General features: G+C 54.2%; 1 protein-coding gene across 1 annotated transcript; it reads left to right on the top strand.

Annotated features, from left to right (window-relative positions):
• The first annotated feature begins 5,929 nt into the window (after nt 1-5,929).
• LOC105470230 (carbohydrate sulfotransferase 13) lies at nt 5,930-25,819 on the top strand. The gene is made up of 3 exons (XM_011722013.2): nt 5,930-6,618; nt 17,875-17,957; nt 24,260-25,819. The coding sequence occupies exons 1-3, from the start codon at nt 6,522-6,524 to the stop codon at nt 25,103-25,105; spliced, it is 1,026 nt and encodes a 341-aa protein (XP_011720315.1). The 5' UTR covers nt 5,930-6,521; the 3' UTR covers nt 25,106-25,819.
• The last annotated feature ends 184 nt before the right edge of the window (nt 25,820-26,003 follow it).

Genomic DNA, 26,003 nt, shown 5'->3' with positions numbered 1-26,003 from the left:
ACTGTGGGGAGACTAGGAAGAAACTGGCAGATAAGGCCCAGCAGGGCGGGGACCTCCAGCCGCAGGGCCACCTCCTCCAGTCCCTCATTGGGTGCCTGGCCTGTGCAGGGAGTCATGTGCAGGTCAGAGGGTCACTGGCCTCAGGCAGGGCACTTGCAGTGCTGACCTGGGGAGGGCAGTGCTCTGCGGGAGGGCAGGCTTCACGATGGCGATGGGGGCTGGGCCCACTTCCCCTTCCAGGAGGGCTGTGCTATCCAGGACAGCTTTAGGGGGTGGGAGGGTCTCTAATACTGGGGTGCGCTGTGGCAGCCCTCAGGGCACCATACCAAACATTTGATGTTGATGATGAGGAGATGGGGAGCCATGTGACACTGAACTGGGCATAGAGTGTAGATCCCCTCCTCCTGCTACCTCCTGCTGGGGGGTGGGGTGACAGGTGGAGCAGGAGCCCCCAGCAGCAGGTATGCCCTCCTTGACTCCCGCTGGAGGGCACACCGCTGTACCACTTCCCAAAGCTCTTTTTGAAAGACCTGCCTGAGGGATGACCCTCATCCCCAAATCTGTTAACAACTCTGCCAGAAAACACTCTTTATGAGCCCTATAGTACTGATGGAGAAACCAAGGCCCAGGTCTCCCTCACACAGCCAAGAAGTGGCCGAAGTTGAATTCCAGCAGTCCTGGGGAAGCGACACACCTGGGTGTACCCGGTGCAGAGCCTGACCAGCCCTGTGGCCTTTGGCCATGTCCTGTCCACACAAGTGGGTGGCGATGGACTGCTTGGCTGTAAGGGGGCAGAGTGCCCTTAGGCAAGCCCCAGTGCAGGGCCCACTCAGCTGCCTTCTGAGTGTTTGCTCCTCTGAGAGCATCCTGTGGGTCAGCCCTGAGAGTTTCATTGCCCCCATTTTAAGGATGAAGAAACAGGTGGAGAGAAGGATGGGACTTGCCCAGGGTTACACAGCCAGTCATAGGGGGAGCTCAGACTGGAGCCCTGAGGACCCAGAGGTCTGGCCCTAGCACCCTCCCATCCATGCTGGCTGTTTTGTGGCACAGGGAGGGCGCCCTTAATGGGGGCGATGTGAGACTGTGATAGAATAAGAAACAGGCTTTGGTCTCTTCCTTGTTCCTGCGACAAAGCTCCTGAGGCCCTGGTAGATAGAAACTCTAGGAGAATCTTTTGTTCTAACATTTGGTCTTTGACCCTGGTTCCTGCCACAGAGCTCCTAGATATGTTGGAATTTCCTGGGTGACAGGAGCGGAGCCCTTTTGTTCTAATGAGGGAACTCATGGCAGATCCCTGATATCCTCAGGATGGGGGCTGGTTGACAAGGGAACCAACCTGTGATTAGAGGGTTGGAACTTTCAGCAGCCCCCTGACTTTGGGGAGGAGAGAGAAGCTGAAGGTTGAGTGGATCACCAAAGGCCAATGATTTAGTCAATCGTGTAGGTCATGAAGCCTCCCTAAAAACCTAAAAGGACAGGGTTCAGAAGAGCTTCCCAACAGCTGAGCACAGGTAGATTCCTGGAGAGGGGCATGCCCAGAGAAGGATAGAAGCTCTGTGCATCTTCCCCACACCTCGTCCTGGGCATCTCGTCCATCTGGCTGTTCGTCTATATTCTTTGTAATGTCCTTTATAAGAAACAAGTACACATCAATAATAAAGTGTTTCTCTGACTTTTGTGAGCCACAGTAGCAAATTAAATGAACCCTGGAAACCCCAGTTTATAGCCAGACAGTGGTCAAAACCACAGTCCATAGACCACAACCTGTGTTTGTAGCATCTGAAGTAGGGGGTGATCTTGTGGGACTAAGCCCTCAACCTGTGGGATCTCATGCCATCCCCAGCAGGTGGTATCAGAGTTGAGCTGACTGGGATACCCAGCTGGAGGAGACACCCAGCTGAAAAGCTGGCTGCTGGAAAAAGCCCACATATACTTTGGTGACTGGGGTGCGTCATGTTGTATGAATGAAGAAGGAAAAGGTTTGTTTTCATACTGGGCCTGTGGCATCTCTGCTCCTCACCAGCCGGGACCACCTGGGACAGAGCATGCAGAAAGATGCTCAGGCTTAAGCATCCCACAATCAGTCCTTCTTATGCCAGGTGCTGTTGCAGGCCCTGGGAACAGAGTGCACAAGACAGAAGTTGTACGGCCTGGATGCCAGTGGCCAGCACCTTCGGCTGCCTTCTCAAGGGTGTCTTCTGGTGACCCTGAGTGTCCTCTTCCCACTCAGAGGGCAGCTGCAAGGGAGAATTAGCAGCCCCTCCCCACCTGCCCAGGGAGCAGCCCCTAAGCACGCAGGTCCCTTGCGCCTCAGGGTGGGGAGACTGCTTCTCAGTCAGCTGCTTCCCATGCCCAGCTCACCTTGCACTCCCCAACAGACAGAGCCTCAACAAACTGCACTGAGACCTGGTCCCAGGGCCCACTGCACAGGAGGCCCCGCGTCTCATGGCCCAAGAGCAGCCAGAAATCCAGCAGGTTTTCTGAAATCTCCTGAGTTTTAAACATCAGCAACCAATTTGAGAAAAGGTGAACATTGTGCAGAAGTCATGCTGATGGCGTCCATGTCACATCCCAACCGGGCTACTGCACTGTGGTTCTGCACGATCTCAGCACTGGGGGAAAGTGGGTAAAGGGGACACGGGATCTCTCTTCCTTACAACTGCACACAAATCTAGTGACCCCAAAATAGTTTCATTAAAAACAAACATTGCCTAACTATTTAAAAGTATGAAGATCTTGGCTGGGTGCGGTGGCTCATGCCTGTAATCCCAGCATTTTGGGAGGCTGAGGCAGGAGGATCACCTGAGGTCAGGAGTCTGAGACCAGCCTGGGCAACACGGCAAAACCCCGTCTCTACTAAAAAAGCAAAATTAGCCGGGCATAGTGGTGGGCGCCTGTAATCCGGCTATTTGAGAGGCTGAGGCAGGAGAATTGCTTGAACCTGGGAGGCGGAGGTTGCAGTGAGCCGAGACCACGCCACTTCACTCCAGCTTGGGCAAAAGATCAAAAAAAAAAAAAAAAAAAAAAAAAAAGAGAGAGAATGAAGATCACAGAAGTTAAATATGGCAGGCTGCTAGGTTCAAACAACCCTGGCTACACCACTCTCTAGCTGTGTCCTTGGGTAAGTTACTGAGCCTCTCGGTGCCTCAGTTTCCTCATCTATAAAATGAAAGTCTACTATGTACCTCATAGGATGCATCTGAGGATCACATGAGATAACACGCATGGAGGGCTTAGAATAGTGCCTCACACAGGACACACGCCAGACAAGATGAAGTATTATTTTTCTAACGGTTTCCTCCACAAGGAAAAAGTATCATCTCTCACAGAGACAGCTCTGGCTCCTCCGGGTCCCCACCTCCTCCCTGCCTCCCACAGAGCAGCAGAGGTGGTGTCTGTGATTTAGCTATTCTTCATGGACGGCTTCCCTCTATGCTTAGAAAACCCTATCTGTGGGATCTGGACTCCCTGTCTGCCTCTCTGACTTCACCCATTCACCCTCGCCCACTCCAGAGCCTCCCTGGTGCTCCTGGGACAGGCGGTGGTGGTTCTAAAACATGCCTGCAAATTCTCGGGCACTGCTGGTTGGTGTGGCCCCACTCCTGGGTCTGGTCCAGCCTCAGCGATTTTCGGGTAACTAACAAAAGGCAGCCCCAGGCCAGGTCAGAAAATGGCCAGGCTCTATGGGAGCAGCATACCGGGCCCCAGGTCGGAGGGTGCCCCGAGGAGGTCTGGAGGCCAGAGGGTGGCCCAAGGAGACTCCCAGGCTGGAGGGTGCCTCCAGGATGACCCCAAGCCAGAGGGTGCCCCGAGGAGGTCCCCAGGCTGGAGGGTGCCCCAGGAGGCCCCCAGGACGAAGGGTGCCCTGAGAGGATCCTTGCATCACTGCCCAGCAGAGCTCCCAGACGGACACCACCTGCCAGTGTGAGCAGTGGGACACTCGACCAGGGTGAGCCTCCCAGTGATGCAGTGCCAGCTGCCTTCTGACTGCAGCAGCCTGAGACTCCCATGAGAAATACTTAGCCAAGCCCATGCCCCAATTCCCGATACACAAAATGTGAGCAAAATTTAAATGGTTGTCTTAAGCGGCCAAATTTTAGGGCAGTTTGTTACCTAGCAACAGCAACTGGAACATCACCTCAGGGCCTTTGCAATGGTACCTGCTGGCTTCTGCTTCCTGGAGTCACATCTCTGCTCCAGTGCCACCTCCCCGAGGCCTGCCCCAGCACCCTCCTTACACCGGACACGCTTCCCATCCTGGTACCTGCTGTTTTCTTCACAGCAGCATTCACCGCGCTCTCTCTCTATCCGGATTTTCCGTGCTTCCCATCTGTAATGGAAATGCTGTGAGGGCAGACACTGCAGGGGTCTCACCCTCTCCAAGCGGACCTCAGCACGGAGTGGGTGTTCTGTATCTGTCGAATGAATGAATGAATGCGAGTCCCTGGGAGAGAGCGTCTTCACAGGGAAGCTCTCAAGGCCCCGGGCGTCTAGCCAGGCATCTGAACCCTCCCATCCCAAGACCCAAGACCATCTCTTCCTCTCTCCAGGGACCCCATCTCCAGGGACATCTCCGGATGAAGGGCTGAGATGTTATTCCCAACTTTGACCACCAGGTGGCAGCACATAAGGGCAAGGAGCGCTGAGGATTCCAGACAGGCAGTGGGGCCAGGGAATGCCGGTCTGGGGAAATTTGGAAGGCACCTTTGGATGCGAGTTAGGTCCGGCAGGGAATGCAGATGACCTGGAATCCCTGGGTCCTGGGACAGTCTGGGGGTGGGCTGGAAGCTCCCCAAGGCCCGGAAAGTCATGATAAGAAGCTCTGGCTTACTGTGAATGGGGACTCCCACCTCTCTGTCCTTTGAGACCACCATCACCATTTAAAGCTGTATCTCAGAATCAGCAGAACTATTATTTGCTTAATATTCTTCCTTAAATAGATCTTCCACAACTTAAATAAATGTAATAGGAAGAAATTTTTATTTCACAACTGTAACAGAAACCAGTCATTTGCCAGAAACAGGCAGTAACCATAAACAAGTTAATTACTAACATCAAATACTTACCTGGCACTCACTGAGTGCCAGGCACTGTTGCAAACATTTCCTGTATCTCATTTAATCTTCACAGCAGTGAGGTTTAGGATTACCCCCCTGTACAGGGAAATGGGGCACAGAGAGGTGCGGTGACTTTCCTAATCTCCCACAGCAGTAAGTGGTACCAGGTGGGTTTGGAGTCACCAGATTTTTCAAAAGCAGTTTAACAACTGGAGCTTAGAGTGTGGAATAATAGACACTGGAGACTTGGAAGGGTAGGAGAGTGAGTGGGGTGGGAGGGATAAGGAATTATTTAGTGGGTACAATGGACATTATTTAGGTGATGGTTACACAGAAAACCCAGACCTCACCACTGTATAATATATTCATGTAACAAAACTGCACTTGTGTCCCTTACATTTATACAAAAAAAACTCCAAAAAACCTGGAGTTTAACGCAGTACCCTATCCCATGCACTCACACTGCTAAATGTTGTCTCCAACACACTCATTCGCACACACCGTGCCAGCTGCACCCTCCGGTTCCCTGCTAGCCTGACTTCCGGGCAGCAAGACCCTGCGGTTAGGCGTGGGCTCCCACTCAGGGCTAGCTGAATGTGTGTGTCTTTCAAAGGCTGGACTTTACTCTCACCTCCCCCCCTCCACCCCCCAACACACACACACACACACACACACACACACACACACACACACACACAGTCCCTGGCAAGTCCTCAGTGCTCACATGGTGCCCAGAGAAGTTGTGGGTGACACCCTGAGGCGCAACAAGCTCCATTCCCCGGGGGATGTAAGCTGAGACACTCCCTCTCTGTCCAGAGGCTAGCGCCATCTGCACGAGCTAGATTCAGGCAGGACCTGGAAACCCCAGAGAAAAGCAAGGGTACAGGGAAAGCAAGCCTTGGGTCGGGGAAGGAGGGACACTGTTAGGCCTCCTACTGAGGGCAGGGGTCCCAGAGAACCATGGACAGGGCAACGCTCTACTAGGCTCCTTGGTTCATCTCGGATCAGCCCTTGGGCCCCTGGCATCTAAGGCAGCAAAATGGCAAGGGGACACCGCCCGGGGTGGGGCATGCCAACGCGACAATACCTCTTGGTCTTGGGTGGATAACGGCACCTCGGGGCAAACACTAGGGGCGGAGCCTAGGGGCGAGGGGCTTCCCCAATCAGTCTCCGCCCTCGCGCCCTGGACTTCGGCCCCATTCTATCAGGTGAGGGTGCAGGCACGAAAAGAAGACTGGGCACGAAAAGAAGACTGGGCCTGCCCCCCCACTCTGTCCCGTCTACTCAGTCCCCAGCGACTCGCAGGGGCTCGTGGGGCTGCGGTCCAGTTGCCGTGCTCCCCTGCCCTGCGCGGCGCCGCGCGTCTTGGTAGGCGCTGCGCTGCCGGGGCCGGGTCCTGGGCCAGGGCACCTCCGCCCCCAGCCGGACCCAGCGGACTGTCCTCCGCCGCGCGCCCGGCACAGCATGGGGAGGCGCTGCTGGCGGCAGCGCGTGCTGGCTGCCGCCTGTCTAGGCGCCGCGCTCCTGCTCCTGTGCGCCGCGCCCCGCACCCTGAGTCCGGGTGAGTGCTCGCCGGCCCAGCCGCGCAACCGCAAGCAAACGCTTCCCACCGCGGCCTGACCCCTCGACAGCGGCGGGGACACCTGCCGTCTCCTTCCTGGCTGGGGCTAGGAGTGGCGGGCAGGGTGGCTGGTGGGGCACAGAAAGGCCCTAGACGCCCCCACGAGCAAAGGCTCTTGCTCCTTCTCCGGAGTTATCTCCCCACTCCCAGAGCGGTGACTACTTGGGTCCCACAGCCGGTGCCTGGAGCCGGGGTCAGTTGTGGGGAGTAGAGGGCATTTGGCCAATCCAGGAAGGCCGTCTCCCTTACCTTCGCCCCCTTCCCCTGGGCAGCCGGGAGCCCCTGGACGTGAGCGCTGCTCGGCCCATGAGCATAGGAGGGGAAGCTTGGGCCACTCGGTCGGGTCCCTCGGTTGTCCTACTGTGCAGTGGGTGCCACTCCCTGCTCCACCCTGAAATCCACACCGGCTAAGGTTTGGGACTCCTGTGCACCCACCTCGTGGTCTGGCTGGGGAAACTGAGGCAACTAGTCATGACTCTGCAGAGCTGAGTGCCCTGGGCTCCACCGGTGCTGAGTCTGTGCTCTGAGTCTCTCCTCAGCTCATGTGAAGCCTCCCATCAACGCATTTCACACAAATCGAAGCAGGCCAGAGAGGTAGGGAGACGGGTGTGGTGGCAACATGCTGGCTACACAATCTCCTTGGGGCTGGAGGGGCCCAGCCAGCACCCCGGCCTCCTGACCTCAGGGCTGTTTGCCTTTCCTTGTATGTGGTATGTGTGCCAGGTGGGACGTCTCAGTCTGCCTCCCCACCCCCAGTGTGGGCTCTGAGAATCCTGGGCCCCACCCTTGGAACCTGGCAGACACAGTCCCAGGGAGTAAGTAACTAGGTCCAGGGTGGGCTGGGATGTTGGGCAGTGGGGGTGGGAGTGGCCCAAGACTTGAGGATATCAGGACTTGGGGAGGCCTCTGCCCACACCCCCTGCCCCTCACACTGCCCCCTGCCCCTTGTGTGCCCAGAACACAGCAGGTCAAACCTGGATGCCTCCCCAAGCCCATGGGATAGGGCTGGGGTCTCTCCTTCCAACACCCCCACCACCCCTTCTGTGAGCTGGCTAGCGGTGTAGAGCAGACAGTCTCCTGGCAGTCTGGGGTGTGGACTCAGTGTCTGTGGCTGCCACAGCCTCTATCCACCCAGTCATTCAGTGACAGATGTTTACCCGGTACTAAGACAGGGCAGGGCTTGGTGGCTACTGGCCCCTCAGGGCTCAGTGTGGGATGTTAGAGGACACCTGAGCGCCTGGGTCCTGGGGAGTGTCTGCAAAGGAGCATACATCTTTGAGTGACCGCATGGAGTGTCTGTGTCCCCATGTCTCTGTGGGATATCTCTCTCCAGTCACCTACTCTACCCGGGTTTGAGGGATGAGAAACAAGCCAAGGTACTAGTCACCTTCTGGGCTTTGTTCCTTCTGACCTCCCTCCCTCTCCTGCAGAGCCTGGGAAGAGACAGCAGGTGTTAGGAGGGCGGCTCCAAACCTCCCTTCCTAGCCTCTGTGCAGGCTGGGCTCTGCACCTGGCCTGTCCTACCCTTGGCCATGACCTTCTCACCCAGCGTCTCAGAATCTCTCTCTGTTTCTGTCAGGCTCTCTTGTACCTCTCCCATGGCCTGTTTCCAGCCATCATGCTTTGTGAGTGACCCTGGGCGAGCAAGAGTTAACCAGACCAACCTATCCAGCCTCTCCCACTGGCTTTTCTCCCTCCCAAGCCCTGAGCTGAAGTTTTGGCTGAGACCATGCTTGTGGGCCTGCAGGTGGCATGCAGGGAGGGCACTCAGCTGGGAAAGGTCTTTTCCTGCCAGGGTAGTCCTGCTGGAGGGGCATCTCCTGCCCTTGGCCTCTGGAAATGGCCTCACGAGGGCCTGCAGTGTCTCTGCAGCCATGCCTGAGTTGGAAGGGATGTGGTCTGTGCCCTGTGAGGGCTTCTGGCCTGGGAATGAGGGCTCCAGAACCCAGGAGGAATTTCAGCCCCTTCTCCCTAAAGGGCAGGCCCAGCACCATCCCCTCCTTCTCCAGAGCAAGAGGTGCTGTCATAAGTTGGGCAAGGGGCCACTGAAGGGCTACTGGCTCAGGCCTGGGGATCTTGCTGCCCCAGGGAGCTCAGAGACATTCTAGTAGGGGGAGGTGTGCGGCAGCCCCTCCACACCCACAGCCTCAGCCTCAGGGCTCCACCACCAGCACTGGCCTCATGCCTAGGGTCCCAGGGAGGAGGAGATTCCAGAAAGGTGGGGCAGCTGCCCAGAGCACCACTGCCCTCATCACCCCACCCTCACCCCCAGTGCCCAGCGGCAGCGCCCAGCGGCAGACCCCTGGGTCTCCTGCGGCCCCTTGGCTCCCTCTGTGTTCTTGCCTGGGCATGGTGGCCATGCTTCCCGTGGCTGGCACACCACGGACCACAGACCTGTTGGTTGCCTGCTCATGCCAAGCATATGTCTAGGTGCTGAGAGACAGTGGGGAACAAAACTTAGAAATCCCCCTGCCTCGAGGAGCTTACATTTTTAATAGGAAAATCCAAGATCTCAGCTCTATGTCTTCTGCCTCTGAGACACTGGAGAGAGCAGTGTTGGCACTAGCCCCCTTCCCCCATTCCACTCCCACGGCCGCAGGGCTGAGCATCTGTCCCAGTGTTTAGAGTCACAGGTGTTCCTCTTGGAGCCAGGCGGGCCTCTGCATCCCATCCCAGCCCCTGCTCACCCCTAGGCAGGCAAGGAAGCTAAGACCGTGGGCCACCCGATGGCACACAGTGGTAGCCTCGGTGAGGACAAACCCAACCCAATTCAGACTCCCTGCAGCTGGGAGGGAGTGGGTCTGTGCCTGTGACTGAAAAGGCCAGGTGCCTCTGCCTCAGACAGGCATAGATCTTGGGGTTCAGATCATACCTCCAGCTGTAGTTTAGCTTTTCTCTGCCATAGCCTCACTCTCAGCTGCACAGTTCAGCAACTCCAACCCAAAGCCAGAGAGGGCTCCTTTGCCACTGATTCCAGCCAAAGTCCCAAGGAAGCGTCCATTGGCCCAGTCTGGGTCTCAAGTGCCCATCTCAGAGCCAGTCAGGTGGCAGGAAGGGCTGGGAGGCTGTGACTGGACAGGCCTAGGCCACATGCCTATCCTAGCAGGTGGCGGAGGCGGAGGGGAGCCTATCGGAATCACATGGGCTGAAGGCCTGGCAGGCTTCCTCCTCTGGTGGGTGGGCAGAAGGAGTGGGAGAGGCTGCTGGGGCCAAATTGGTAGATGCTCTCCGTGCTGCTGTCCATCTTCAGGTACTGCTGGAGTGTCCCAAGTTCAGAGGACGTCCAGAGAGTACCGTGAGAAGAGGCAAGCTGGCAGCTGGGCAGCTCTGCAGAACAGGAACTGGTAATCCTGTTTTGCAGAGGAGAAAAGATCAAGAGAAAGGAAGTTGCTTGCTCAAGTCAGGAAGTACGGGGCCAGGATTTAAATGCCAGCTGAAACCCCAAATCCTTTTTCTTTCCATTCTACAGGGCAGGGGCACTTGTGTTGGGCTTTGAAAGCTGCATAGGAGTTTAACAGGTAGGAAAATGAGGAGAGGAAACTGGAAGCAGAAGGAATGGCACAGAGAAAAGCATGGAGGAGTGAAATGGCCTGGGGTGTGAAGGGATGTGCTGTGGGTGGGGCTCTGGGTCCTCGAGAGAGAATGGTGGGATGGGAGGCAGGAAGATACTCTAAGTTGGGGCTCAGTCATGAATAGCCTTGAATGGGATGCTAGGGTCTGGGGTGTTCTTCCTATGGCTGTCAGAGGGCATCAGTCTTTAAATAAATAGTCACTGGCACTGGGCAAGGCACAGGGGTTACAGAAAAGCAAAACCTCTCCTTCCCTGTAGAACTGACCTTCCAGAGGGGTCAACCTACACAGAAATCAAAATATTTCAGCAATAAAGACTGCTGTGGCTGGAGCCGAGTGGTGAACTGGGAAGGGTGGTGGTGTACTGGTGGGCCTGGGCGGGAACCAGGGTTTGCTGTAAGTAGTGGGAAGCCCCATGGGTTTAGAGATCACCCAGGTGGGGCGAGGAGAAATAGGAGACAGGTGAGGTGTCTCTTTCCAGTCTTAGTAATTGTCCCAGGGAGAGCCCTGGGGCCTACCCGGGGCTGGCTGGGGGCAGGGAAGGTGGAAGTGGGGATCCGGAGGGTTCTGGAGGCACAGCTGACGGCACTGTGCCCACGGAGGATCTGGGCAGACTGGGGTTCCATTCCAGATGGTCTGTGGAGTTCCGCAAATGGAGTATGAACTAAATACACATGGAGGGATCTCTAGTTCTCTCCCCCTAAACAACAAAATTGCTTCTTATAATACGCGAAGGGCTTGTCCATGTCCCTCCCTTGGACCTGATCCCCAGAAGGAATGTCCCTAACTCTGAGACATGCAGGTCACCCCAGAAGGCCCCTGGGGCAAGGAATGGGGCAGGGCAGAGGCCCTCGGAGGCCATGTGGGAGCCCATGCCTGCTGGTGGGAGATTGCTGGGGCCTGGCTGCCCTGCTTGTCTGCTCTTGCAACACTGTGACCTGCTGGAACTTATTAACCAGAAGCCAAGTGTCATCATCTCTGCTTGCTGGACTGGGAAGTCTCCAAACAGCATTCCCCTACATGATGGCTGTGCCCTCACCCTGCACAGGGCGTGAGCCCTGCTTTGGCTGAGGTGGGCGTGTGGAGGGTGGTGGGCATGCCGAGGATGATGGTCGTGCTTCTGTTGTAGGTTTCCAGTGTGGTGTTTCGCCCGGTATCTTGATTGGCAGAGGAGGCCTTGCAACATGATGTGTGCAGGTGTCCTTTGTGCATCAATCATGTGGCCTCGAGCAGCTCTCTCTGCTCTCCCTCCCTGGGCTGGTATTTCCTCGTGGGTCAGTGAAGTGGGGCCCACTGGCCTACGGGTGCCGTGAGGGGTGACAGGTGTCAAGGTCAGGATGAGGGGGCACCCAGAGGCAGGACAGCATGGGTGTTAAGGGTGCAGACGCTGGCACTGGTGGCCTGGGGTCAAATTCTATTTCTGGCATAGCAAGGAAGCTGTGAGGCCTCGGGCAAATTTCTTTGCCTCAGTTTCCCCCCCATCAAGTGGGATAATGATGGTTTCTACATGACAGGGATAAGTATGTCAGTGTGCACTAAGCACCTGGCACTGTGCACTAAGCACCTGCACCCCCCACCACGCTCTGTCTCCTTCTGTCTCTTCCTCCTCTTTCTCCCAGCCTCAGGCCCTGTCGTCCATCACTGTTTCCCTGTCTCTGTTACTGTTTTTGGCCCTCCTCCCGTCCCTCCTCCCCTCCCATCGTCCTCTCCCCCTTCTCTCCCCTGTCTCCCTAACCTCCTGCTGGTTTTGTTTCCTTTTTCTAAGCAGTCACCGCGTGGCTTTCCCTGTGCCGCTCTGGGATTGGCCCTCCTGGGCTACACTGCCTGGCTCTCCCTCTCCTGTCTGCCCCACTGTCCCCTTGGCAGGGGGTGGCAGGGAACCTGGGACCTAGGGCCCAGTGGAGGGGCTGGGGTACAGAGGACACAGGCAAGGGGGTTTGGGATGATGGGGTGGAGGAGGTGGATGCCCCATTGTGGCCCTGTTTGGGGCCAGTCCCCAGCTGGCCAAGTCAGGGTTGGACCCAGGGATCCACAAGATACCCCCCTTCTGACCTCCTGTGCCCATCTGTCCCTCCATGGCAGCCTGCCTGTCTGCAGGGCCCAGGCTCCTCGGGGCAGGGTGGGGCTGGGTGGAGGTGGCCCAGCCCTGTAATCACTGGCCGCAGCTATTCTGGGCCTCTCTCTGGTGCCTGCTCCCTTTTCCTTTCTACCCACTGGCCCCTGGGGTCTGTTATGGTACCCACTTTCCTGCAGGCTGTGGTTTGGCCAGGAAATGAGAGGTCTTATGCAAGGGCTGGCGTTTCCGGAAGACTGGGAGCCTCCGAGTAGCAGGACCCTGGGGCGGAGACAGGCCTGGGTCTGCTTGTTAGTCACTGTGACTGCCCCTCCACCCCCTGCCCACAGAACACAGGCTGCTGAACACCAGTTCTTCCTCAGTCCCCAGCCACAGTCCCCAGGAAAGGGACACGTCTCATCTGCAACATGGCAAGAAGGTCCGGCCTCCTCTCGTGGGGTGCCTGGCTCTGTCCTGCCTGGTGTGGCACCAGCGGAGCTCCCCATGGCTGCTGCTAGACTCAGGCCAGACCCAGCCTGGGTCTCCCCGCACCTGCATGACCAGCCAGCATTGCTGCCCTCTCCTGTCAGCTCCTTTTCTGATGACGGTGTCGTTCCTGGGACATGTCCAGCAGTTTAGATCCCTGACTGTCTGGAGACGCAAGGTCAAATGCTGGGCTGGTCAGTGGCCTGGAGACACAGGCAGTCCTGAACCTCCGAGGGTCTCAGCCTCCTCTGCATGCCCTGGTCACTGGAGTCTGGCCCTTGTTCCTGGGCCTTACAGGATATGGCCTGGGGCGCAAAGGGGGCCTGAGGCAGGCAGGGGGCGGCAGGACCCTGGACAGTGGGCTTCAGGTACACGCAGCAGGGTTCTGGACGATGGGATTTAGGTACATGCAGCAGGGTTCTGGAGGCCAGTGCAAGGCCCGTCCAGCTGCCAACTGTTCCTTCCATGAACCTCTGTTTATTCAGCACAGACCATGTTCTGCCTGCTGGGCACTGCACTGGCGCAGCCGGTTCAAAGCACGCTCCCAGACCAGCAGCCGCAGCCTCACCTGGAGTTGCTGGAAATGCAGATTCTTGGGCCCCGCTCCACAACCTGCTGGACCAGAAACTCCAGAGGTGGGGCCAGGGACTCTTGAGTTTATTGGGCCTCACACAAGCTGAAGTTTGGGAACCACTGCTCTAGGTCAGTTTGCCAACAGACCAGTTTCTCAGATTTCCCAAGTTTACTGGTGTGCCAGAAGTTTGTCTCAAGTGAATAGATTCTTCTTAGTGACATTTATAGACTCTTCATTTGGTTGAAGGCCAAGGATCACAGAAGCATTTATTCTTCTTTTCTCACATGTTCCTGAATTCTTGAACATATTCTTCTTATGAATATTCAATGTTTTTATGAACTCTTATGGACATATTAAGACAGCCATTTCATATAAATGGAATCGTGTCTTAGGTGACCTTTTATGTCTGGCTTCTTTCACTTAACATAACGTTTACAAGGTTCAGCCACACGGAAGCATGAGTCAGTCCTTCATTCCTTTTATGGTCAATTAATAGCCCATGTTAAGGATATACCGCGTTTTCATTATCCATTCATCAGCTGATGGATTTGGGTGGTTTCCATTTTGGGGCTATCATGAATAACGCCAATGGGAACATTTGTGTATAAGTTTTTGTGTGAACAAGTTTTCAGTTCTAGGAACATACTTAGGAGAGGAATTGCTGGGTTGTATGGTAATTCTAAGCTTAGCTTTTTAAGAAACTGCCAAACTGTTTTCCCTCATGGATGCGCCACTTTACATCCCCACCAGCAATATATGAGGGCTCCAATTTCTCCACATCCTTGTTATTTACTGTCTTTTAAAATAACCATCCTCATGGTGTTGATTTCTATTTCACTAATGGCCAGTGATGTTGCACACCTTTTCATGTGCTTATTGCCATATGTATATCTTTGGAGAAATGTCTGTTCAGATTCTTTGCCCATTTAAAAAATTGGGCTGTCTTTTGTTGTTCCATTGTAAGAGTTCTCCATATGTTACGGGTACTAGTTCCTTATCAGAGAGATTATTTGCAAATATTTTCTTCCAACTGTGGATTGTCATTTCACCTTCTTGATAGTGTGCTTTGAAGCACAAATGTTTTTAATATTGATATAGTCTAATTTATCTGTTTTTTAAAATTTTGTTGCTTTGTGCTTTTGGCATCGTATCTAATAAATCATCACCTAATCCAAGGTCATGGAGATTTATGTCAGTGTTTTCACTTAAGAGTTTCATAGTTTTAACTTCAGTGTTTAGCACTATGATCCATTTTGAGTTAGTTTTTCTTTGTGGTATGAAGGGGTACAACTTCATTCTTTTGCATGCGAATATCCAGCTGTCTCAGCACCACTTATTGTAGACTGTCCTTTCCCTATTGCATTGTCTTGGCACTCTCATCAAAAATCAACTGACCATAAATGTAAGGGTTTGTTTCTAAACTTTCAATGCTATTTCATTCATCTATATGTCTCTCCTAGCCAGCACCACACAGTCTTGATTATTGTAGCCATATAGTAAAGTTGTGGTATCAGGAAATGTGAATCCTCTAACTTTGTTCTTTTTCAAGATTGTTTTGGATATTCTGAATCCCTTCAATTTCCACATGAATTTAAAGATCAGCTGTCAATTTTGGCAAAAAAGGCAGCTGGGATTTTGACAGGAATTGCAAAGAATCTGTAAATGACTTTGGGGGAGTATTGCCATCTTTACAACATTAAGTATTCCAATCCACGAACCTGAAATGTCTTTCCATTCATTTGGGTCTTTAATTTCTTTCAGTGGTGTCTCATAGTTTTCAGTGTACAGGTCTTATACTTCCTTTGTTATCAACTTCTTCTTTATTACTTTATTATTTTTGATATTGTTTGATTATTCATTGCTAGTATATAGAAATGTAATTGACTTTTGTATATTAATATTGTATCCTGTAACCTTGCTGAACCCATTTATTAGCTCTTATGGTTTGTGAATTCTTTAGGGTTTTCTATATATATAGGGTTATGTCATCTATGAATAGACATAGTTTTACTTCTTACTTTCCAACCTGAATGCCTTTCATTTATTTTCCCTGACCAATTACCCTGGATAAAACCTCCCGTACAATTAATAGAAGTGGCAAAAGCAGGCACTCTTTCCTTGCTCTTGATCTTAGGGAGAAAGCTGCCAGTCTTTCACTATTATCTGAGGGTTTTTCTTTGATGCCCTTTACCAGTTTGGCAAAGTTTCCTTCTATTCTTAAGCTGTTCAGTGTGTTTTGTGATGAAGAAGGGTATTGGATTTTGTCCAATGCTTTTTCTGCATTTCTTGATAAGCGTGTGGGCTTTTTTCTTGATTCTATTAATATAGTGTATTACATTGATTGATTTGTGTATATTTAACCAATCTTGTATTCCTGGGATCCATTCTTAGTTGGTCATGGAAAATAAACTTTTTCACAGGATGTTATTTTTGGTTTGCCTGTATTTCTTGAGAACTTTGCACTTATATTCATAAAGGGCATGGTTCTGTAGTTCCCTTTTCTTGTGATGTCTTTGTGTGGTTTGGGCATCTAGATAATACTGGCCTCATGTAATGAGTTAGGAAGTGTTCTCTCCTCTTCTGTTTTTTGGAAGAGTTTATGAAAGGTTGGTGTTAATTCTGTAAACATTTAGTAAAATTTACCAGTGAAATCCTCTGATCCTGGGCTTTTGTTTGTGGGATTTTTTTTTTTTATTAGTAATTCAACATCTTGACTTGTGGGTCTGCTGAGATTTTATATTTCTTCTTGAGTCAATTTCAGGAATTTCTGTCTTTCTAGGAATTTGTCTACTTCTTACATGTTTTCTCATTTGTTAGGCTACATGTGTTCATAGTTCTCTTGTAATCCTTTCTTGTTTCTTTAAAGTCAGTAGTAATATCCCCTCTTTCTTTCCTGTTTTTAGTAATTTGAGTCTTTTCTATTTTCTCCTTGGTCAGTCTAGCAAAAGCCTCGCCAGTTTTTGAGATATTTTCAAAGATCACCTTACACCTTATTAGTTTATTAATATGCATCATCATCATATTCATGAAAATGGGATCCAGAAGCATATGATCATATATATTGGCTATATTACTGAGAACATATTAATATTAATTGACTATGCTTAAAAAGATATTCCTTAAAAAGATTTTGAGTAACGGAATACACTTATAGGTAAACAGATTTTTACTTACAATAGTTCTAGGAAAACTGAGGATTGCAGCAAGGAGACAGATAGACAGAGAGCATCCCTGTCCCCAGCCAGGAGACAGACAGCATCTCTGTCCCCAGCCAGTAGACAGACAGAGAGCATCCCTGTCCTCAGCTGGGAGACAGACAGACAGACAGCATCCCTGTCCCCAGCCAGGAGACAGAGAGCATCCCTGTCCCCAGCCAGGGGACAGACAGACAGCATCCCTGTCCCCAGCCAGTAGACAGACAGCATCCCTGTCCCCAGCCAGTAGACAGACAGCATCCCTGTCCCCAGCCAGGAGACAGACAGCATCCCTGTCCCCAGCCAGTAGACAGACAGAGAGCATCCCTGTCCCCAGCCGGGAGACAGACAGACAGCATCCCTGTCCCCAGCCAGGAGACAGACAGACAGCATCCCTGTCCCCAGCCAGTAGACAGACAGCATCCCTGTCCCCAGCCAGGAGACAGACAGCATCCCTGTCCTCGGCCGGGAGACAGGCAGACAGACAGCATCACTTTCCTCAGTCGGGAGACAGACAGACAGACAGCATCCCTGTCCTCAGCCGGGAGACAGACGGCATCCCTGTCCCCAGCCAGTAGACAGACGGCATCCCTGTCCCCAGCCACTAGACAGACGGCATCCCTGTCCTCGGCCGGGAGACAGGCAGACAGACAGCATCACTTTCCTCAGTCGGGAGACAGGCAGACAGACAGCATCACTTTCCTCAGTCGGGAGACAGACAGATGTCATCCCTCTCCTTATCTGGAGATGACTGAACCTCCTTCCATGCGAAGCAGCATATTCCCTGATGGGGAAGCACTGCTGCCACAGGCATCCACAGTGGGTCACCCAGCCTAGCAAGGTGGCACTGAGAGGCTGCAGCCTACTGTGCCATCTCCACTGTTGCCCAAACCTTTCTGGCTGCCCATACACAGGATCTGGGGGTGCTGGGCAGCCAGCCAGCCTGGTGAGCCCCACAGGGGTGGGGCATGAGGCCAGGGCAGATGGCAGTGGGTGAGGTTGAGTGATCTGGACTTTCCTAGAGGGTTGGTGGGCTGGGTATCACCTTCCCACTTGTCCCCTCTTGCTTGGTACCCTCCAACTTTGGAGGGTAGGACATGGGAGCAGGAATGACACAAGACACTACCCTGGTGTAATTCTGCCCCGTTAGTACCCCCTGCCGTTCCCCATTCCACCGTGCCCCTAGGAGGTAGGCAAGACCCGGGAAGGAAATTGAGTGCCAGAGGTGGGTCAAATCTGCCTAGATGGGTTGGCCAGCCCCCCAGTTCCACGCAAGTCCCTCTGATGTGGTGGCTACACCTCTCTCCTTATGCCCACAGTATTTGGAAACAGAGCCCTGGGCTCCAGCTGGCTTGGTGGGGAGAGGAGAAGCCCCCTGCAGAAGCTCTATGACCTGGACCAGGTAGGTGGACAGACCCCCAACCCAGGCATGCCCCCCTCCATCCCAGCCAGGAGCCTGACAGCAACAGTGCAGACCTGTTGGCATGAGACTGGACCCCACACTGGGGCATGGAAGGGCGTCCTCCCCAAACCCAGGCTTTGTCAGAGAGCATTGACAAGGGCAAATCTTGGGGGTAAGATGAGAGACCTGGGGTCTCTACCTACCTATCTTCCCATCCATCAACAGTCTGAGGCCAGGCACAGTTCTTTGTGTTGCAGATAAAAAAGAGTCAAAACAGACCCTGTACCTGCCCTCAGGAAGTTCACAGTCTAGTGGGAGACCAAATCTCAGTGCATGCTGCAGTGGGGAGGTGTGCAGGGACCCCCAGCCCCGGTGTGATTCTCAAGCAGATGGACCAGGCGGTTCGCTGGCCCACACACCCAACTTCAGCTGGGGGCCTGCAGGGACCATGCACAATCCCAAACACACACATACAACTGTACCCCACCACCAAGAACCCCAGACTCTGGTTGTCTCTCTCTCTCTCTCTCTCACACACACACACACACACACACACACACACACACACACACGCAGAAGTACTTATTCAGACAGCATGTATTGAGCACCCACTGCATGCAGACTGTGTTCAGGATGCTGAGATCCAGCAGCAAGCAGGTCAGCCAGGTCCCTCCCCTAGTGGAGCCACCAGTTCAGCAGGGAAAGATGTCATCCGATCACCACCCACACTAATACTTAACTAATTCTGCTCTAAAGGGGAGTACGAGGTGCAACAAGAGCTCTCGTGAGAGGGTCCTAGTTTAGAAGCGGGAGAGGAACTCCTCTCCAAGGAAGCGACATTGGAGCTGAGACTGAAGAGCAAGAGTCAACAGGCAGACAGGAGGGGCCGAGCACCACAGGCAGAGGGAATAGCTGTGCCAAAGGTCTGGCGGGGAGTGGAGGACAGGAGAGGGAGCACTAGGGGAGCCTGGAGAAGTGGGGGCAGCACGCAGGCCCTGCATGTGTGCAAGGGTAGCAGGGAGTCATGGAGGTGATTTTCTTTTTCCCCCGGAGACAGAGTCTTGCTCTGTCTCCTAGGCTGGAGTGCAGCAATCTGCAAGCTCACTGCAAGCTCCGCCTCCCGGGTTTGAGCCATTCTCCTGCCTCAGCCTCCCGAGTAGCTGGGACTACAGGTGCCCGCCACCGCGCCCGGCTAATTTTTTGTATTTTTGGTAGAGACAGGGTTTCACCGTGTTAGCCAGGATGGTCTCGATTTCCTGACTTCGTGATCTGCCCGCCTCGGCCTCCCAAAGTGCTGGGATTACAGGCGTGAGCCACCGCGCCGGCTGAGCCATGAAAGGTTTTAAGCCAGGAAGGACAGCATCAGATTTTCACTTTTGGGGTATCCCTTGGACTGCTGTGTAGAGAAAGATCAGGGTGGTGTTGGGTATGTGGTGCTCACCAGATCCTGAGGGCTGAGCCGAAGGGGCTTGTGGAGCTCATCTGGCCCAAGCCTACGAGCAGGTAGGGAGGCCATCCTTCACAGAGAGAGTGACTGACTGGCCCTGGGCCACACAGCAGGCTGACGGTAGGACAGGCACTCAGTAGGGCACTGGGTTCCACTAGCTCTGGCGGCTTCTGAGGGGCAGATGGCCCTACACGGCCTGAGGACCCTGTGACCATTGGGTGTCAAGTCCCTGGAGGCTTAGCACCTTGCGGCTGGAGAAAGAAAGTAATAAAAACCATCTGGCCAACAAGTGCTGATCTCGTGCCAGGCCCTTTAGTTCTGTGGACTCATTACGGCAACCCATAAGGTGGGGCCGTTATTGCCCCTGTTTACAGACAAGGAAACAGGCATGGGGAGGAGTGAGGACGGGAGCTGTAGGTGCAGCCCTGGACAGTGGACACAGGTCCAGCTTTAGAGTCCCAAGGGGCCTGAGTTGGAGCCCTGGCTTCCCCAGTGAGCGCTGTGTGACCTCAGGCAACTCATTTCCCCTGAGCCTCAGTTTCGTCTTCTGTAAAATAGGTATTCATGGACCTATGAGCAACAGCAGTGGCAGCCCAAGCTGCTTCCAGCCATGAAGACAGTTAGTGCTCACTCTTGAGCTGCTCGGAGACCGGCAGCCCACGGTTCAGCAGCAGCCAGCGCGCACCATCGTCCTCTGGATGTTGACTTCTGTTACAGAGCTGGCCTCCTGGCTGTAAGAGACTGCCAGGGCTGCAGACACCTCACAGGAGGGCATCCCAGGCAGAAAATGAGTGGTAGGGTAAGGGTTTCCCCTGACTTTTCACCCTAAGGGAGTCTTTCTTGGGAGCCATCTGGCTAACTTCCCCTGATATCACCTCAGGCAGAGCCAGGCCACATCCCCCCGGAACCCCCGGACCCAGTGCTTCAGCAACAGCACACGAAGCTGAAGATCCGGCTCCCCGAGGCTGGGCTCATGCCCTGACACAGCCGGGGTCTGCTGGCAAGGAAGGAGGAAGACTGACAGGTGGCCGGATGGCCAACATTCCCTGCCACAAGTAATGTGTTGGGTCATCTAAAAGCTGAAAGCAGACCTTGACTGTGGGCCCCGGGAGGAAAGCCTCTCCTGGCACCAGGTGGAGCTAGGCTTCTGAGGTCAGCCCTGACAGTGGAAACAGGGTCTCCCAGGTGTCCCCAGACCCCCACAGCATGGCTGGACCTGGCAGCCCTCCCATGGTGAGGGTGGCTAAGTGATTGTCTTATTTCACTTAGCATGATGTCCTCAGGGTTCACCATTTCTCAAAATGGTGAGATTTGTTAAATGTAAGCACATGACATGGCATTTGACACTACAGAAGGTTAGGTACAGTGAAGAGTAGGTCTCCTTGTCCAGCACCTGTCCCCTCAGAGGCCACCAGGTTCCTGGGTGTCCTTCCAGACATGCTCTAGGTGTGTAAGTAGTGTACACTGGTTTGCCGTGTGCTTATGGTAACTTCTTCAGAATCTCACCTACAGGCATGTCTGTCCTATGTCTGTCTGCCTCTTTTCATTTTGAAAAATTCAAACGTATGCAAGAAGTAGGGTTCAAGGAAGCGCTGCCTTCCCACCTGGGATGATTGTGAAGCCAGTCCCAGGCTTGTGGATTCTGTGACTAAGTCTGAACAGATCTCTAAAAGAATAAGTCTCCCCCACCCACCCTTTGTGAAACGGTTTATATTTCCCTTTTTCAACATCAGTGTGAAGCCCTGTTCTGCCCTTTGGTTTTCTCACTTAGTGTATTTTAGACGTCTGTGGGATAGTTTTAAAGGCATCAGGAGCACAGTGTGCACATGTGTGCAGGAGTGTACACGGACACACACACACACCACAAACACACCACACACACTGCACACACACCACACACATACGCACCCCACACCACACACACCCCACATACCCCACACCATACACACACCACACACACTGCACACACACCACAGACATCACACACACACCACACATATACACCACACACACTGCACACATACCACACACCCCCCCCAAACGACACACACCACCCCACACAACACAAACCTAACCACACACACCACACACACACTCCACACCACACACAGCACACACACACCCCACAGCACATAACACCACACACACCACACACCCCCCACATCATACACATGGCACACACCACAGACACCACACACCACACACATACACCACACATACCACACACATACCACACACACACCACACACACAACCTCCCACACTACACACACACCACACACACCCAACCACACACACCACACACACACACTCCACACCACACAGCACACACATGCCACACACCACGGACACCACACACCACAAACACACATACCACACACACACCACACACATCACACACACACCCCCAACCACACACACCACACACACTCCACACTACACAGCACACACACACCACACACCACGGACACACCACAGACACCACACACCACAAACACACATACCACACACACCCCACACACATCACACACAAACACCCACACCACAGACACACCACACACACACGCCACACCACACACACACACATACCCCAAACCACCCATGCACCCCCACACCCCCTACACACCACACACACACCACACATACCACACAAGCACACTACACACACACCACAAATGCCACACATTCCCACAAACCACAGACACACCACCCACACGACACACACTACACACACACACCACATACGCCACACACAACTCACATTACACACACACCCCATACACACACCACACACACACAAACACTACACACACCAGACACAACTCACAACACACACACACCATGCACCACAGGTGTGCACCACACACACCACATACACACACACACCACCTACCAAAAGTGTGCACCACATGCACGCACCACATGCATACCAACACACACCACACACAAACACACACCACACAAACACACCACACACACTCCATACACATACAACACAAACCACACACATACAACACACACACCACACACACACACCATACATGCACCACACACACCACACACACACACCATACATGCACCACACACACCACACACACACACACACACAAATGCCACACACGCATGCCACACACACAACATATGCACACCACACATGCACTCCACACATGCACACCACACACCAGAGACATCATGCACCACAGGCACACACCACACGCGTGTACCACACACGCACACCACAGACGCGCATTCCCACCCCACTGGCATCAGACCCTCCCAAGCAGGCCCTGGCTCTGGTGTTCCCCCAAAGGCTGCTTTGGCCTCCTCTGAAACGGAAACACCCTGAAGGCTTTTTTCTTAACTGAGAACTTACATACCATACAACTCACTCTTTCAAACCCTACAATTGGTTTTCAGCATTTTTACAAGGTTTTGTAATTATCACCGTTATCTAATTTTCAAACATTGTGATCACCCTCAAAAGCAGCCCAGTGTCTATCAGCAGCCCAGTGTCTATCAGCAGCCCTCTACAGTTCACTCAGGTTCTAGTTTCGTTCTCTCTGGATGTGACTGCTCTAGGGACCTCACTAAGTGGGACTGTTCAGCACTGGTCCTTTTGTGATTGTCCTATTCGCTTGGCATAACATCCTCCAGGTCAGCCCATGTGGCGGCATGTGTCAGCACCGCATTCCTTTTCATGGCTGAGTCATATTCCATTGCATGGATGGCTGCATACATTTGCCTACTCAGCACTGCACACTTGGGTTTTCTGGCTAATGTGAATACTGCTGCTATGAACTTCATGTACGAGTTTTTGCACGACGTATGTTTTTAGTTCCCTTGAGAATATGCCTAGGACCAGAATTGCTGAGTCACATGTTTACTGGTTTTGAGGAACTGCCAAACTGCTTTCCACAGCAACGGCACCCCTTTACACTCCCAACAGCAATGCGTGAAAGCTCCACTTTCTCCACATCCTCAGCAATTCATTATTGTCTTTTTAATTATATCCTGAAGGCTCTTAATGTAATTTTAAGAAGTTAAAACACTTTCTTTTATGAACTCTTACACAAAAAATCATAGGCAGGGGTGTTAATCTTGGAGGTAAGAATCCCGGGTGGGGCAGGAGGGATCTGAAGAAAGGGGAGCTGGAAGCATAGAAGCGCGCTGGCCTGGGTCTCTGCATGGCTCAGGCTGCGAGGGGCTGCGGACCTAATTCGGAGAGCGATGAGGCTGCTGGCCCGCAGCAGGTGCTAGGTTAAAGCCAGTCGGTGTTCCTTTTCATAGGAGGGACAGGCTCAGAAGGGGCAGGCTTCCTGTCCCAGCTCTGAGATAAGAATTTGCTGGGGGAATAAAAGGAGTGAAGGTGCAAAGGAGAGTGCTGACTGGTAAGTACAGAATCAGCCCATTCGTTATTGAGACAAAGCAGCCCGACAGCCCACAAGCGGCTGCAGTTTTCAGTTGGGTGTGGAATTATAAACAGCGCTGCTTCTTACACAGTATCCTGCTTTTAGTAAACAGCGACGAGTCCATGTGTGCCCGTACTCACACGGAGCGCACTCTGATGCCACAATTCCTTATCACTCCTCCTCTGAGTGCCCCACAGCATACATACCCAGCGCGTCCTTCTCCCAGCCTCAGCAAGGTCAGAATCTGTTTCTCCCAAATCCGGGCCCAGGACAGATGCCCGGGCCCTAAACCACACAGTGATCAGTGGCAGCCCTGGGGTTCAAATTTGGGTGCCCGGCCCAGCTCCTGCTCCCAATTCTCGGGCGCATCCCGCCGGTGCAAAGCCAGAGTCAGGGAGCCCGCGCTGCCCTGACGCGTCCCCCTGTCTCGTCCCCTGTCGCCCGCAGGACCCGCGCTCTACCCTGGCGGAGGTGCACCGGCAGCGGCGCGACCTGCTGAGCAGCGCCTGTAGCCGCCACACACGCCGGCAGCGCCTGCTGCAGCCAGAGGACCTGCGGCACGTGCTGGTGGACGACGCGCATGGCCTGCTCTACTGCTACGTGCCCAAGGTGGCGTGCACCAACTGGAAGCGCGTGCTGCTGGCGCTGAGCGGACAAACCCGCGGCGACCCGCGCGCCATCCCCGCGCACGAGGCGCACGCGCCCGGCCGCCTGCCCTCGCTGGCAGACTTCAGCCCCGCTGAGATCAACCGGCGCCTACGTGCCTACTTGGCCTTTCTGTTCGTGCGAGAGCCCTTCGAGCGCTTGGCGTCCGCCTACCGCAACAAGCTCGCGCGCCCCTACAGCGCTGCCTTCCAGAGGCGCTACGGCACACGTATCGTTCAGCGCCTGCGGCCACACGCGCTCCCGGACGCCCGGGCCCGCGGCCACGACGTGCGCTTCGCAGAGTTCCTGGCTTATCTGCTGGACCCGCGCACGCGGCGCGACGAGCCCTTCAACGAGCACTGGGAGCGTGCGCACGCGCTCTGCCACCCTTGCCGCCTCCGCTACGACATCGTGGGCAAGTTCGAGACGCTGGCGGAGGACGCGGCCTTCGTGCTGGGCCTGGCGGGCGCACCCGGCCTGAGCTTCCCCGGACCACCGCGGCCCCGGGGAGCCGCCGCCTCCCGCGACCTGGCAGTGCGCCTCTTCCGGGACATCAGCCCTTTCTACCAACGGCGCCTCTTCGACCTCTACAAAATGGACTTCCTGCTCTTCAACTACTCCACCCCTTCCTACCTGCGGCTGCACTAGCGGTCCTGGAGGGCCTGTGGCCACACGGGGCAAGTGCCTTTCCGACAGGAACCCCGGGGAATGCAGGTGCTGCTGGCCCCAGGACCCCTCTTCAAGAGCCACTGCGTGCACTCACCTGGCCGCTGGCCCAGCGGGCGCAGGGCACACTTGGCCGGGCTTGGGGGCAGCCCATCTCCCGTGGCCCTGTATGCGTGTGCCTGCTTCGGCCTGGCGCTTGAGGCCTGCTTCCTTCACTTGCTCCAGCTGACAGGTACCTCTCCAGGCCCCGTAGATGGGCAAGGACTTGGTAACCAGGGTTTTAGGCTTTTAAAGGCCATTTTGGGGGGTCAGCCCTGCCCCTGAACCTGTTCATGGTGCATCAGAACAGAATGCTGACACCAGTGTCGGTGTGGCCCGAGCCTGTGCCCTCCCCACCTGGCCCACCCTGGCAAGGACAGGTGTGGCCAAGGACGAAAGCCCTCCCTTGGCTGGCCTCACGATGGGGCCATCCCGGGAGCCAGCTGGGAGCTGCCTTCCACTGCCATCGGGCCTCCTCTGCTCTCCCATGCGGCTGGCCCTGCCCAGGCACCGCCTTCGGTCTCAGTCTGGCAAGACGCTGGGTCTTCAGGCTCCATGCCAACAGAGCCCCTGGTGCAATGCAGTCACAGGTTTTATGGGACTTTGGTGAGCTGGGCAGTCATGGTTTTGAAATAAATGTATTTTGTTACTTTCTGATTTGTTGGAGTTTCTCTGCTTCATTGGACCGTTTTCTCTGGGAGCCTGCAGCTGTCTGATCTCGAACCACTCCGTCTCCAAGCCTTTGTTTCCCTGTTGCCAAGTGGCATAAGAAGATCAGATGAGAGTGCCCACAGACCCTGGGTACCTCCCAGTGGTGATAGGAGTGAGGGGCTACATGGGG

This window comes from Macaca nemestrina, chromosome 2 (assembly GCF_043159975.1).
Source record: "Macaca nemestrina isolate mMacNem1 chromosome 2, mMacNem.hap1, whole genome shotgun sequence".
Lineage (NCBI taxonomy): Eukaryota > Metazoa > Chordata > Mammalia > Primates > Cercopithecidae > Macaca > Macaca nemestrina.
Note: the sequence above shows the minus strand (reverse complement) of the source record. Positions and strands in the feature narration are given on the sequence as shown.

Bases quoted from the DNA above. Each gene is read 5' to 3' on its own strand.
- LOC105470230 (XM_011722013.2), top strand. From the start codon at position 6,522: ATGGGGAGGCGCTGCTGGCGGCAGCGCGTGCTGGCTGCCGCCTGTCTA. The intron at 6,619-17,874 runs GTGAGTGCTCGC...TTATGCCCACAG, and splicing joins GCCCCGCACCCTGAGTCCGG to TATTTGGAAACAGAGCCCTG. The intron at 17,958-24,259 runs GTAGGTGGACAG...TGTCGCCCGCAG, and splicing joins AGCTCTATGACCTGGACCAG to GACCCGCGCTCTACCCTGGC.